We start from the raw sequence: 16,237 nt of genomic DNA, 5'->3' as shown, positions 1-16,237 counted from the left end.
GATGATTAATTCCGCTTTATTCCTTGAAACCCCCTTTTTCAAAAAGTCTTTACCTCTATGATAATCTAACTGGAATACTATACCATATATAACTTATTTTCAGTGCAAATCCTTTGGCAGAATAGATCTACATGGAAACATTTGCCTCAGTTTGTTGTATTTCTCTACTGCTAAATTTATTCCTAAATCTGTCTATCACCTTAAAGATGCTCATGTCAATACTGACGTAACATTTTATGATTTATTCATTTTAAGACAACTTTGGCTCTTAGGTTACCTCATTTTACTTATTCGAAATTTGTTTACATTTTGGTTCCTGCTCCTTTTTTTTAAATGAAAAGGGAGCAAGGAAAGTGATCCCTTGTAGTATGATCAAAAGGTCTCTTTTCTCTGATAGTCCTCAAAGGTGTTTTTTTTTAACTCTGTTTAGTCCCATTAATTCTATGGTCTTCTCCATACTACTAAGATTCAAAAAAATAACTGCAAGGGGACATGAGAAAAGGATTACATTTTATGCAATTGTTGAACAAAATATTTTTATGCCTAACAGGCTCTTGTTTGTGTGTCTGTGTGCATGTACACCTGTGTGTCTACCTGCAAGTCAGTGTTTACTTCTAGCAACTCCTGGTCTCTGCACTTTTCTTGGAAAGATTTCAGAAGTACTGTGTCATTGTTTTCTTCCTACTGTTGAGAGAGAGAGCTACTGGCCCAAGATCATCCAGCAGGCTTTACATCTATGGCAGAACTAGAACTCATGATCTGCTGTTTTCTAGTACCTTAACCACTATACCAAACTAGGTCTCCTTCTATATGTCTTAAATTTCCTTTTAAAAGTCCACTTTTATTAAACATACTGTACAAAACTGTTTATCACTATATAAATTACTACATCAATTACGTTTTATAAGAACAGGTCTATTAATAGATTTTATTCTTATATTATTTTCCAAGTTTTTTTTCCATTTGTCTTGAGATATATTCATATGGTTATGATTTAATCAAGAGGACAGTATGCTACAAAGTACAAGCTTTGAAAAATGCATCATTTTTCACCACTTCTATTGTGCTGTGGTACTTCAATACAATATATGTTTTTTTCACCTTTTGGCAGTCCTATACAATAACATTCCAAACTGGAATGTAATTAGTTTGAAACAATTTAATTAGGTTCTTCGTAATTATATTTTTATTTCATTTTAATTTGTATTGTTTTAGATTTTGAATGATCCATCTAGTTTTTACGATGTATACAAAGCATCCAAATGTAAATCACGTGACCATGACGATGCTGCAATGGTCATAAGTGTGAAAAATGGTCATAAGTCACATTTTTCAGTGCTGTTATAACTTCAAACAGTCACTAAATGAACTGTTATAAGTCGAGGACTATCTGTAATTTCATTTTTTTGAGGTAATTTTTCAAGAAAAATGTCTCTTCTGCTATCCATTCATAATAAGCTATTATTGTTAAAAATTGTCCTGCATTTGTTACCATATAACTAACTCAAAGCTGCAAACATACCTAATACTTCTTCCTTCTCTTCTTTTCCACACAACAACAATCTTGTGAGGTGGGTTGAGCTGAAAGAGAGTGCCTGCCCAAGGTCACCCAGCTGGCTTTCATGCTTAAACTGGGATTAGAACTCTTAGTTTCCTGGTTTCTTGACCAGCATCTTAACCACTACGCAAGACTGGCTCTTGAATATAATATTAATACAATCAGATATTGATTTCCGTCTATTCCAAATCCTGCCTTGAAGATGTTATAGTTCCTTTCCTCCCTTTTTTCTAATATATGAGAGCATGCACTGAGGGATGAGAAATGTTATCATGTAGGCCAGGGGTCTCCAACCTTGGCAATCCTAGGATTCTGGGAGTTGAAGTCTGCCGGGCTTAAAGTTGCCACGGTTGGAGATCCCTGATATAGGCAATTGCTACTGAAACTCAACAGCTCCCAAGTCATAACAATAACAACAACAACAACAATAATGCTGACTCCTACAGACTCTGGGTGGCTTTACCATACAAATTTAAAACAATAAAGGCAGTTAAGAACATACAACCCCACAGGCAGTCTGGGTTAAAATAATCATAACAATAGCAAACTAAACAGAGCTCACCCAAACCCATTAACCCCAGGCCTTGGGACCAAAGCCTTAAATCCTTTTTGGAACCCCAAGAGAGAGGCTGTTTTCTGTATCTCTTGTGGTGGGGTGGCGGATGCTATTCCAGAGGGCAGAAACTGCAGTAGAGAAGGCATAACCCCTCAGTTCCATAAGATGACAACATTTAATGAAAGAAACCTGGAATATACCCACTTTGCCAGAGTTGCACAGTTGATGACCACTCAGGCCTTGGCACACAACTGCATTGTCTGGGCAGGGGGAAGACTTGACAGGCTGTGGTAGATCTGTGACAAGCTATCCAGACAGGCAAGTGGGCAACTTTTCTCCAGGAAGGCTCCATACCGTTTAAAAAAATCCAGAAACAGCCTGCACAGAATTTTAGTGATTCAAAGCACTAGTAATCAATTGCTTTGAGTGCTTTTTAAAAGAGATAGGATTTGGATTACTTCTTCTGTTTCAGGTTGCTCTTCTTATAGCCAGGATATTCTTAATTATTGACATTTCTGGATTATTTTTCTTTCCTTCAAGCTAATAATTAGCTAATAATTCAGTTTGCATTGAAGTTCTGATTTTTTGTTCCACAGTTAACCCGCTCAGTGAATCTGGATATACCTCATCAGAAAATATAATATACTTTTTTAAAGATTACCGTATATACTCGAGTATAAGCCGAGTTTTTCAGCACGTTTTTTGTGCTGAAAAACGTCCCCTCGGCTTATACTCGGGTCTATACGGCTTATACTCGAGTGTTTTTTTTTTAAGCCTCGGCTTATACTGGATCGGCTTATATTCGGTATATATACGGCTTATACTCGAGTTTTTTTTTTCTTTTTTTCACATTTTACCGGACGGCGGGGAAGCCCTGCCGGTGCAGTGAGAGGGCGGGGCGGGGGAGCCGCCAGCCTTCTCAGCTGGGGGAGGAGGTTTCAACCGGTGGTGCCTCATTTCCCACTTATACTCGAGTCCCCAGTTTACCCCAGTTTTTGGGGTAAAATTGGGGACCTCGGCTTATACTCGGATCGGCTTATATTCGAGTATATACGGTACCTCCAAACACAAAAAGTTTATTATCGGCCTGTAATTTTGCCAGATTTCAAGATTTCATAATTACGCTTTCTCTTTTAAGTTATGTCTATTTTAGCTATTAGCTAGTCAAATTCATATAATTAAAAACCTTGCAAGCAAAATTACAGCTAGCTGATTTCAGCTGCAAAAATTCAGATGACTACAGGATAGAAGTAAAGAATTAGAAATATTCAGCTTGAAACTAAAACTGATTTCGATTTTATTATTATATATACAGTATATTTCATTGTTTATAATTAGTTGGTGTATACACAAAGTATATGATCTACTGTTTTTTCTGATTCTTTATAAAATCTCACTTTGAATCATTTGGGATTTTTCAATTCTGACCTTGATTGCATTAGTTTGACTAGCTTGGTCTTGAGCAGCCAAAATATAATGCTGATTAAAATAAAATGTTAGCACTCATTAAACTTAGAATTTCTCTATACAGACCTATTGTATTTGTAAACTATTAGTGATTTATTTACAGGGGATTTCCAAAGAAATCAGGCAGAACTGCCAGGATTGCATCTGATGAAGAAATTCAGGGCACAAAAGATGCTGTTATCCAGGACCTGGAAAGAAAACTTCGCTTCAAGGAAGATCTCTTGAACAATGGCCAACCAGTATGTAGCTTGCTGTAATAATCTAAATAGTTTTCTTGCTTTGTGTACATTTGGAGAGAATTTAACTTTGCATTCATGTGGATTTTTTTTTATTTTTTTTTTTTATTCAAAAAGTTTTTATTGGTCAAAAAAGGTTTATACAAATACATATCAGGTATGGTAAATTTTCATTTTTCTTATGCAAGATAAGAATTTTACTCAAATTTTTTAACACATACAACAGCCATATGGCAAGCAGGTGACACGAAGTAGCTAAGTTTACAAATCTTAGATACGCAATAAAGAAGGGTCAAGAATAAACAGAATATCGTACAAAAGAGAATAAGGAAAACCAACACAATACCAAATATCTTTATCACTTCCTAGTTTTGGATCTCAGAACTCTGGGTTCAGCCTGACCCAACTCCAGGGCCGCAACAGCGGCAGCCGCCTCCGCCCCATGGTCTATAACCTCCCCTTCTTCAATTCCTGGGTCATCTGATTCCAGGAGGGCTTTGTGTTCCTCCACGTAGGCCGTAGCCTCCGCAATTGTACTAATTTTTTTCGTAATGCCCTCCCGGAAAATCATCAATCCCTCTGGCATCAGCCATCTGAAGCCCACTCCTTCTGGTACAATTTGCTTGACAAAAGTAATATTTCTTTCTCATTTCACGTACCTGTCTGGGAATCTGCCTCAGAATGGCTATCTCCCTGCCCCTGTAAATCAGTGCCCCACTCCTATGTTTTCTAAGAATTTCATCTCTCTCTCTTCTCACAAATTTGACATGAACCTCTCTGGGAACTGCATGCGTGCATATTGTGAGTTAACTCTATAAACTCGATCCACATCCCAATTCATGAAATCAACACCTCTCCCAAGAAATTCTCCCAACAATTTAGTCACAACATCTCTCAAATCTTCTTGGTCCACTTCTTCCAAATTTTGAAACCTAAGGAAATAAGACATTTTATCCATCTGTAGTCCAAGCACAGCATTGCCTGTCATCTCCTCTCTTTTCTGCACTGCCCGCATCTCACCTGCAGACCTTCCACTTTCTGCTTATTTTCTGCTGAGACTTGTTGAGTATCCTTTAAATCCTTTTGGATAGTCACAATTTCTACTCTTATTTCCGTTTGGCCTCTTTGCAAATCATCCAATTTCTTGTCCATATTAGATAACTTTTCCAAAATTCTCTCCATCTCTCCAGCAGTTGGTCTCTGACCTTTTGCCATTTAAAAAAAAAAATTTTGCAAAATCCTCAGGCAAGCACAGTATCCTTGTAATTTCCTCCGGATCCACCAGGGGGCACTCACAGGAGCAACGAGTCCAGAGTACAGTTAGTCAACCAGGAAGCCGAAGGGAAGTGATGTCATCAAGATTCTCATAGTGAAGGCGGAAGCTGGACTCCACCACTGTTCCCCAGAGGGAGGGGGGGCCTCAAACCCTCCCTCCTAAATTTCTCCATCACCTCTTCTCTCCAGAGCTCCACAAAACCGGTAATCTTCTTATTTTAAGTTCTCCTCTCTCCAGAATGACTCGTGCTCCTTCCAGCCGCAGGGGAGAAAAACCCCCCCGCACTCCGGAGCACTCCACTCGCGTTTACCGATATCCCCTTCCCTTCTCCATTCCTCAATTCTTCTCCGTTCCCTGTTCACCACCAGGCTGCTGCAGTTATAAATCCAAAGCCCCGGTGTCACCGGGCACAGCGGCCCAGGCGACGACCAAAGTAATGGCCGTGGCCCGTGGCCTCCAAACCCCGCCGAGCCTAGGACGCGCCAGCATCGGTCCCCCCAGTCCTGTATGTCGGCTGGGAGACCCCTGGCGAGCCGTCCGTGCGGCAGGTGTCCTTTTCGGAACACCTGGCCCCTGGGGGCCTCGGCGGCGGCCGGATTCGGGCACTGGAGGCAGGAGAAGCCTCCAGACGACCGTTGCCGCTGGACACCGGAAGTCGTCTCCCATTCATGTGGATTTTTATATACTGTATTCTATTATAGCTAGTCTTAATTGTAGGAGACAGATCTTCAAATACAGAACTGAGTTGCAAGATCCAAACTGAAATATTCAGTTGTGGTTTTTCATCATGCGTCAAGATTCGATGTAGAAGATATATGGGGCCCCAATCCTTATTTTGCACTCGGAAGTTTCCTCCACTTATGTGATAGAATCTTTTCTTCCAACTTATAATTACTAGATCCTGTAAATGTTGCCTCTGGTTGGTCTATTTATGATTTCTTTGACTACAGTATGGATCTGATATATCTTTTTATATTACCACAGGATACTTACATTATATTTATCATTTTTATTTAATCAATTTATATTACATTATTACTTTTCAGCATAAAGATGTAGACTAATAAGGAAATTTGCTATTAGCAGGATAAGTTGGGAAAAAAATAAATGAGTACCAAGGAACACTTAGTTTCAGGTCCATTTCTACTTTCTTAAAAGTGAAAGATTACTACATGGGCTTTCAACAAAAAGACAATAAATAGTTTAACACCTATGAAGGCTACAGGAGTCAGGCATGCCTGTTGTGTAAGGGGGGAAAAACAGTAAATTATATAGCCAGAGCATGGCTGGAATCCCTGTACGGTTCACAGGTAAGTACTATTGAGTGAGTTTCTAGGATCACTGCCAGCAATTAGAATTTCGTGTTGTAAATTATAGCTCTAAATTTTGACAGTAATTAATAGGTCACCTGAAAATTCATCTGAAATACTCATACTTACTTTATATATTATAGTTTCAAAGTTCTATAAAGGGGAAATAAGACTTACTGTATGCTCCTTCCTGTCTTGCATTCCTCTTTTGGTGTCAATGCTTTTGCAAAATTTAGACTTTGTCAGTAAAAGTCACTAAGCAAGGGAATTGTTTTATGGTATACTTGTATTACTGCACATACTAAATAAAGTAATATAGAATTATTATACTAGAGTTTTATATTTTTATCTTGAACAATAGCAATAGCACTTAGACTTATATACCACTTTACAGTGCTTTACAGCAGTTTACAAAGTCAGTATATTGCACCAACAATCTGGGGTCCTCATTTTACTGACCTTGGAAGGCTGAGTCAACCTTGAGCCGATGAGGCTCAAACTGCCGAATTGCTGGCAGTTGGCGGTCAGCAGAATTAGCCTCCTTTCTAATCAGTATGCCACCATGGCTCTTTACTTTGTAGTAAGGAGGCAGAATACAAATCTCTTCAATATATATGTAAAATATAAATATATAAAGCAAATATAAACCAGCAAATGAGACTTCATTGGAGGATCTGGAACAATCTGTGTTTTTCAGATCTGCAGATTACAACTGTCATGATTCTAAACCAGCATAGACAAAGCCTGCAATACAGCCTGCCTCAACTTGTAATCCTCTAGATGTGTTGAATTTCCAGCCAGTATGGCTAAAGGCAAACCTGGAAATAGCCAGGTTAAGGAAGGTTGTAACAAATCAGCTTCTTTGTCTAGGCTTAGAACAAGTTTGATCCACAGGTTTTATTCCTCAGATAGAGACCCCTTCTCTAGCAAAAGAGCATTGTGGATTCAGTGAATTGCCAACATGGGTTTTAGTTGTACAGCTAGCTTTGGAGTCATTAAATGTGCACCAATTTGATGTAAATGGATTTTCCTATTTGCTCTTGGCTGTAAGAATAAACTCTGCCTCCTATCTTTATTCCAGAAAGAAAGCTAGCAGATTTCCAAAAAACATTATTTTAAAACTGGTGGCTCTAGAATGTCCTTTTTGTCCCCAGATCTCTCTCTACTGTAACTGGTAAAAATTGATGACACTATTTCCAACTATTTTAAGCTCACAAAACTCATGAAATTCACAAAAACTGTAGTAGAAGTTCTAAAATAACAACAGATCCACTCTTCAAAGAAGTCATGGAGATACTAGTCCCATGCCATTTAAGATTTTACCCCACCCACTTTTTATCATCATTGTGACTTTTTGGGGGGCAACCTACAAAAATGTTGACTGACTTATGACTAGTAAAATTTTGTCTACCTCAGACAGAAATGTATTAGTTACGTTGAAATATGTGTTGAAATTTGGAAAACATTCTTCAGGTATTTATTGGTAGGTGATGCAAATGTCTCATTCTTCTGATTTAGAAGTTAACATATGAGGAAAAGATGGCTCGTCGATTGCTGGGGGCTGACAATGCTGCAACAGTTTTCAATATTCAAGAACCAGAAGAGGAACTTGCAGAGCAGGTACGCAATTTAGCAGTATTAATTGTACTGCAATTAATAAAATAGCAATTTTCTTGTTAAAATAGGTTGGGTTGTGGGTTTTTTTGTTTTTTTTTTGGATTGATGACAACATTGCTTGCTTTTAGACTTAATTTTTAATGCTGGTAGGTTGAGAAGCTTTTTTTATGGTCATTGACCAGCATGTAATCTAGTATTCTTAAACAATGACCCAAACAAGCTAATCTAGGATTAGCTTAATTCTAACCCTAACCCTCATCGCTTCCCAACTCCGTTGCCAGCTCCGTAGGCTGCTGATGGACCACAACACTATGTACTAGTTATAGGTAAATTTCACAGTATCATGATACCAAATTTTTTTTGTGTGTGGGATAGGCTTTATTAGACATGTTTATTTTGATTCTGCTTTATATTAAGATTCCAGCCTTAGAGAAGGAAACATTAGCCTGGTTACACTTATAGCTAAATGTTGAATGCCCAATAGCTCTTCAGTAAGGGATGTGCTAGCAACCCACCCAAACTGAGTTTGTATAGACTGAAATATGTTGTCCAAATGCAGGAACAATATCTTTTTGCTGAAAACTATCCTAAGAACATAGTTGTGTCTTCTTTTAAATTTGTTTATGCCTATGTTCTGCATCTTGTTCTGATCAAATAAAGAGTGCATCCTGAATTTGGAAAACATATTTAATGAAACATGGTAGCTACACTTGTAGCTGTACCGTCACAAAATAATCAACACTAAACCATAAATGTGATTAAAATGCTATATTATATTGCCCTGTGTGTTTATCACGACAACCTAAATGGTATATTAATGTAAGAGTTTTGAAATAAAGAATTGCTAATAGTCATCATGTTTTTAGTATTGTATGATGCTTTTCATCTCTGCAAATTCCCCTTTTTATAATTAGCCTGAAAATGAACTGCCTATATGTCAGAGACTAGGGAATGAACAAGGGATACCATTATATTAGATGTGAATTGGCCTTCTTCAGTTACTAATGGTCTGCTTTATGGGTAGACAATCAACTTTCCTTGTGCTGGATTCAGGTCTGCAAAGTGCACTGAAAGATTCCACACTTGCTCTGAGGCATTTTTTTAAAATGACAGTAAGTGTTTTAGTTATATAGTAGATTGATGTAAACAGCCATAAAGTATGAAGCAGTGGAGGAAATGTGGACGAAGGTTAATTTGAAGCAGAAATGAAAGGTTTTATGGGGAAGCCAAATAGTTTTGCTGGCAGAATTGTTGCAGGCCAAGGCATTTATAACTGCATAGCCAAATATTTTATTATTTTTATAACTAGAAAAAGATGAAATCTGAATTTGGCTTGAACAGAGAACAGAATCCTATAAAATCAAAATGGTTTTGATCAAACTCTTCCAGGCAATTGTAATGCAGGGTATAGTGCTACTTCCTTAGCTGATCACATGAAATAATAATTTTAAGATTTCTTTCAATTCTCCTGTCTTCTAGCCTGCTTTTTTATTCCATTTCATTTTAACATCAAATATAGTCTGCATATTGAGACCACTTTTTTTAGTGCAGAAAAACAAGAAATTTCTACACTTTAATGAAATGACTGGTCATCATTTATTTATTTATTTATTTATTTGATCATATTTATATACCGCCCTATCTCCCGAAGGACTCAGGGCGGTTTATAGGCACTTAAAAACACATAAATACAATATAAAAGCAATTAAAAAACTTATTCTAAAAGCCCAATAATTAAAAATATAGAAATAAAACCCAATTTAAAACCCATAAATTTAAAATCTAACTCAGTCCTGCGCAATTAAATAAGTATGTTTTAAGCCCGTGGCGGAAGGTCCGAAGGTCCGGAAGCTGACGAAGTCCGGGGGGTAGTTCGTTCCAGAGGGTGGGAGCCCCCACAGAGAAGGCCCTTCCCCTGGGCGTCGCCAGACAACATTGCCTCGCTGACGGCACCCTGAGGAGTCCCTCTCTATGAGAGCGCACGGGTCGGTGAGAGGTATTCGGTAGCAGTAGGCGGTCCCGTAAATAACCCGGCCCTATGCCATGGAGCGCTTTAAAGGTGGTCACCAAAACCTTGAAGCGCACCCGGAAGGCCACAGGTAGCCAGTGCAGTCTGCGCAGGATGGGTGTTATGCGGGAGCCACGGGGGACTCCATCTGTCACCCGCGCAGCTGCATTCTGGACTAACTGTAGCCTCCAGATGCCCTTCAAGGGGAGCCCCATCATCATTTATAATCAATCCCGAGAAACAATTTGTCTGAGATTATTACAAACTTCTCCTACAGTTCTTTTAGTGTCCATATTTTTTTCTACTTTTACAGGGAATTGGTTCTGTTGATGCTTCTATAGTGACTCATGAGGCTGTGCAAAAGGTTCTGTTTTCCTTTTTTCTTGCTTTCCTGTCTGTTGACCTCTTGCTACTTTTTCTTTTGGAATGTTGTTTGCAGAATTTAATCTTTGCTTGCTTTCCTTTCCATAATTCACTAATACTGAGATTTAAAGGTATTCTTTATTATGTAGTAAACAGTTCCACTTCAGATTTTTAGGGAATACAATTCCATTCAAAATATGTTCAATATTTAAAATGATCAAATGGATCATTTTGCATTCTACTTAACTAGTTAAATGTAATCGAAGGGTTTTTTTCAATATTTCTAATCCTTAAAACAGAAACATTATAATCTAATCTATATATCCTATTACGTATGCCCATTGCTCAACTAATGTATTCATTATGTTTTGCTTCATACAATACTATTTAAAATGTGCAGACCTGTCTATTTACATTTTTAATTAAAATCTGGAAAATTGAAATAATTATAATCTCATCAAATAACCTGCCTGATAAAATGACCTTAAAATCCTAACTAGAGTTTTCTGTTATTTATAGGAATATAAAGTCTCCAGTTTTGAGCAGAGACTGATCAGTGAGATTGAATTTAGATTGGAGAGAACTCCAGTAGAAGAGTCTGATGATGAAGTGGAGCATGGAAAAGATGTTCTTGATAGCAGCCTGACCCCATATTTTGAGACCAAACTTAAACACTACAAAATATTTGAAGGAATGCCGGTCACTTTTATATGCAGAGTGTCTGGAAATCCAAACCCAAAGGTGAGTGGGGGGAACGCTTTGGACAATTCACATAAAACATCAAAGGAATCTTTCATAGAGATTCAGAAAAATATGCTCTTTGGGCTTTTCTAATTTCCTTAAAATGTGACCAATTCACACGTGTTGAATACAAGGAGTTTTTCAACTCATATCAAAATTATTATATAGTATAGACACCATGAATGATGAGAATGTTGAATTCTAGTCTATATGCTTTCAGAGTTTTTTTAAGTGTTCAGGGAACTGGAAGGTCTATTAGATCTTTGTGGATGATCTTTGTGTTGTAACCCAGGCCCCAGTAGATAGTAGGAAACTCAGTCAGTGTAAAAACAAACTTTATTCGAACAGCTGAGAATTACTTCATTGTCAGCGTAGTTCAACTAAATTAAAACAAATTCCTCCCAACACAACTTCCTCAGTCCTATCACCAACCTTGGTCCAATTAGGCAAACTGCCAAAGGCCTTTCTTGGCAAAAGTTCAGAAGACACCGATACAAAACAAATGCAAGAAGACGAAGCTATCAACATTGTTTTTCGGCAAGGCCCAAATGCCGTTGCTGGTCCTTTAAGCATTATGGGAGGGGCCAATCATCTTTTGGCCCTACTCCCGAATCATCTTCTTTGCTTGAGCTGCTCTTGCCTTCTGGCAGTTCTTCTCATGCATGCGTTAAGAACAGGATCCATCTGTTCCACTGCCTCACTACTGTCAGTCTCTGGAAGCTCTGGAGTCTGCACTTCACTCCCCAATGGCCCTGGCCCCACCTCAGCCTCCGACGCAGAGCCCTCATCCGGGCCTTCCCCAGCTTCCAGGACTGGTCCACACTCTTCCTCAGCCTCATCGCTGTCTGACTCTGTTGCCAGCTCCGCAGGCTGCTGGCGAACCACAACACTTTGGAGCTTTCCCAATATGTAGATTCTCAATTCTGCTGGTTGGAACTAATAACTAAAGGCTATTTTTCTTAATAATAAACATGTAAACAATGTAGTGCTCCTGTTCTACTCTATAATAGACTTAACATGCTGTCAGCCATGATTTGTAACCCAGTAGCAAAAGCAAAGAAGTTCAGTATTTTCCAGATTTCAATTCATGATCTCATTGGCTGAGACAGAACAGGAATTAAAAATGAGGCTTTCCTGAAATATTAATGCCAAGAGCCAAAACCAGCACAACCAATAAAAAACATGCCAGAGCTATAATTCAGCAATACATGTTTTCTCTTATATGTTTGTTGGTGGCGGTTCCCAAAGAGTAGCAAACCCTCCTCTGTGTGTATAATCTTGATATTTTTTGATAATTGGGTTTTATAAATTCTAGCAATCTTTTTGAGGTGACATTTTGTTGGACTTAATGGAGCTAGAGTGGACGGTAAACGGAGCCACCCATTCTAATAGCTGTTTTGTCTCAATGTGCCATTATTCTCTGCCACCTTTTCTCTCTCTGCCAAGCATCTGGATGCCAGTATAGGTCCCACAGCTCTGAACTGCACTGTACTGAATGCTTAGAAAAAGCTGTTGAAATTACAGGCTGTGCTACACCTTGCCATAGGGATGTTGTGAGATCACAAGACATTGCAATTTTATATAGGATATGCATCTCAAAATGTGTAACTGAACATCATTATATTTGAAATGCATGTTAAGCAACCCCACTGTGCTTAATTTAACTTTTTTCTGTAATTGCTTTATTTTTAGAAGCCTGGGGTTATATTGCAACATAATGTTTTGGTACAGTAGTGCTCTAGTGCAGTGTTTCTCAACCTTGGCAACTTTAAGTCATGTGGACTTCAGTTTCCAGAATTTCCCAGCCAGCTTTGCAGTGAGAAACACTGATCTAGTGAACAGCATTTTTGCTGTTGCATTTTCTTCCCAGGTTCTGTTTGTGAATAATCAGTACAAAACTTATTTCTTGTAAGTATGCATTCATAAAAGAACATGTTTTTTGTGTTCTAAATGATTCATGAATTCTAAGGGACTTTGGGGTCTTCTTTAGGAATTTAAAAAGAGGAAAAATGTTTCAATACTGTTACATTTGAAATTATGTCATCTTTGTCATTATTGTTAAATTCCTAGGTATAAAATGGAACATAAATGTATGTGTGTATATGTGTACACGTTGATGCTTTTACTATGTATCAGTGAACAGGATCCTTTCTATTAAGTCTGGTCGTAAAATATATCTGAGGGTAATATAGGCAGAAGGAAACTTCCTTAAAGGTGGAACTTCAAAATTTTGAAATTCTGACATTTATATGATTCTGCATTTTATATTGATAATCTTTTCACTCCTCCCAAATTTACTTAAGCTTAGTTAAACTGCATGTGGTTGATTAAAAAAAGATGATATTTAACTTGACAAAGGCAACATGCAAACAGTAATATGAAATAATTGTAATTTCCTAAAGGAAAAACATTTGACTACCTATAGAATATTGCTATGAGGCAAGAGGAAGGAATTATATATCTATTATTATAAAACTGAATTAACAGTAAAATGCTATACTCAGTCATGTTAATCTAGGATACCAGGCATAAACTCCTTTATGTATCGTAATTTGTATATTCTTGGAAAATTTCCAGATTCTGTAATGAAAGAAGTGTATGATAAAATAATTACTGGCTCTTACAAAACCAACATTTATGAAATAATACTAGAAATTTGTGTAGTGTGCAAGTTCAAACTTATTTTTGCACTAAGCCTTTGCTAAGATATAGGCTTTACAAACAATAGTACAAGGGGTTTTTTTGAAACATAAAAACTGTGCCATCACATTGCTCTGTTAAATTGTTTATTGGCAGTGTCAGTATTTTGCAATCCAGCATGTAAGATTAGTAAGAGGCAGACCAGGAAAAAAATCCTCTTTGCAGTAACACAGTTCTTGTCAGTATCTGGTAACCTTATATGGAAGTGTGAAACTCAATCTGTATTTCTCCTTTAAAAGCTATTGTTAAATTTTAATGATAGCTTTATCTCATGCATTGAAATAAATAGTTGGTGGTCAACCATCAGAAAAACGAAGAACTTGGCTGAATTAATTGTTGTAGCATATAACTTTTAGGATCATTCTGCTTTTTATTTTTCCTTGGAAATGAAAATGATACAGTGATGCTGCTGTCAGGATTAAAACTGTTTGCAGTTGTCATGAAAACTGGCACGGTCTCTTAATCATTCCTCCTGTGCCAGTTCCTCAAAAGCCTTTATCCACCAACATCTGACACAGCCAGCGGATATCCTCATTTATTCACTCATAGAAAGAATTAATAGTATAGATGTAGAGGATTACGAGGTCAGTTCAGTTTGTACAACTGGGGGCCACATATATCTGAAATAATAGGAAATTTTCTTTGGGTTCCTAATAGCTATGATAAACAACCCCAGTACTGAACATACAGGTAGTCCTCAACTTATAATGTTTAGTGACTGTTCAAAGTTTCAATGGCACTGGAAAAAGTGACTTATGACTGTTTTTCACACGTACAACCCTTACAGCAACATGGTCACATGATCAAATTTCAGATGCTTAGCAACTAATTCATGCTTATGACACTTGCAATGTCCCGGGGTCATGTGATCACTATTTGCGACCTTCTGACAAGCAAAATCAATGAGGAAGCCGAATTCATGTAACAACCATGTTACTAACATAACTGCAGTGATTCACTTAAAAACCTATGGCAAGAAAGGTCATAAAATGCAGCAAAACTCACTTAACACCTATCTCGCTTAGCAACAGAAATTTTAGATTCAGTTGTGGCCATAAGTCAATGACTAAGTGTATATGGTACTGCTGCTGTTTTTGTATATAGCATCACATCCCAAAATACCAAGCTAACTATTTTTGATGAACTAGTAGAATTGATTTAGTAACTTAGTACACATTAGAAAGCAGTAAAAAAGAATTAACTTTCATAGTTGGATAATACTTTTATTAGACACAGTGAAAATGATGCACGTTTGGGGGGTTCTCCAAAATTGTTCATCAGATGAGTTCTGCTGAATGCAGGAAGGAGGAAGAAACATGCAGACTAAAAGAAATTAAACTGGAACACTTTGCGGTTTGCATGTGTGGGGGAAGGGACAAAATTTTCCTATTTAATGAAAATTCTGGACAGTTCAAAAGTTTCTGCATTTTTTGTGTTATTTTGCTTGGTTCAAATAAAAATATTATACTATTGATTTGTGGGGGGAGAATAAAAAATTCAAGCCCTTTGTTGTGTTGTATAATTGAAATTGGCTTTTTTCATTTAACAATGATCAATATGATCACTGAACTTAATTATGATTCCAGTAATTATAAACAGCATTAATAAATTTGACACATATATTACTCTTTAAAAAAACTTGGGTGGCAATATCTGATAGAGAAACCATGGCAGAGTAGGATAATAAAAAACTGCCATTAATTGTTCAAGCCTAAATATTTATTGAGTGTTTGGTATGGTTTCTGATTGAACCTAGGGAGTCTAATTGGACATTATGTTGCTGGCAGGACTAGCAGTATAATATTACGAGAAAAAAATGTACATAGAAAGTATCACTATTTACTTTTTGGGCAATGATGAGAGAAAGTGGAAATTGTAATGCAACAATGAAAGTGGAAATTGTAATGCTGCCTGGGTACAGCACAGAGACGGCATTGGTCACGTTGGTAGATGATCTCTGGAGGGCCCGGGACGGGTTGTTCCTCTGCCTGGTCCTATTAGAGCTATCAGCGGCTTTTGATACCATCGACTATGGTATCTTGCTGCGGCGGCTGGAGGGGTTAGGAGTGGGGGGCACCGTCTTTCGGTGGTTCTCCTCCTTCCTTTCTAACCGGTCACAGACGATGTTGGCAGGGGGGCAGAGATCGACCGCGAGGCGCCTCATGTGTGGGGTGCCACAGGGGTCGGTTCTCTCGCCTCTCCTGTTCAACATCTATGTGAAGCCACTAGGGGAGATCATCCGTGGTTTTGGGGTGCAGTGTCACCTGTACGCTGATGATACACAGCTGTACATTTCCACCCCTAACCACCCCAACGAAGCCGTTGAAGTGATGTCCTGGTGTCTGGAGGCCGTGCGGGTTTGGATGGGGAAAAACAGGCTCCGACTCAACCCTGCCAAGACTGAG

At 38.0% G+C, this 16,237-nt stretch overlaps 1 protein-coding gene across 9 annotated transcripts in view; it reads left to right on the top strand.

Moving 5' to 3' along the window:
- The window catches only part of PALLD (palladin, cytoskeletal associated protein), a 567,705-nt gene that overhangs the window by 509,629 nt on the left and 41,839 nt on the right, over window positions 1-16,237 (top strand). For 6 of the 9 annotated variants that reach the window (XM_058192524.1, XM_058192521.1, XM_058192523.1 and 3 more), the window contains 4 exons: window positions 3,685-3,820; window positions 7,922-8,023; window positions 10,342-10,392; window positions 10,911-11,132. In XM_058192524.1, coding sequence (XP_058048507.1) covers window positions 3,685-3,820; window positions 7,922-8,023; window positions 10,342-10,392; window positions 10,911-11,132 — 511 coding nt within the window. The remainder of the gene's footprint in view (window positions 1-3,684; window positions 3,821-7,921; window positions 8,024-10,341; window positions 10,393-10,910; window positions 11,133-16,237) is intronic. The other 3 variants (XM_058192526.1, XM_058192525.1, XM_058192522.1) reach the window with 1 other exon arrangement.

This window comes from Ahaetulla prasina, chromosome 8 (assembly GCF_028640845.1).
Source record: "Ahaetulla prasina isolate Xishuangbanna chromosome 8, ASM2864084v1, whole genome shotgun sequence".
In the NCBI taxonomy this organism is placed as follows: Eukaryota; Metazoa; Chordata; class Lepidosauria; order Squamata; family Colubridae; genus Ahaetulla; species Ahaetulla prasina.
Note: the sequence above shows the minus strand (reverse complement) of the source record. Positions and strands in the feature narration are given on the sequence as shown.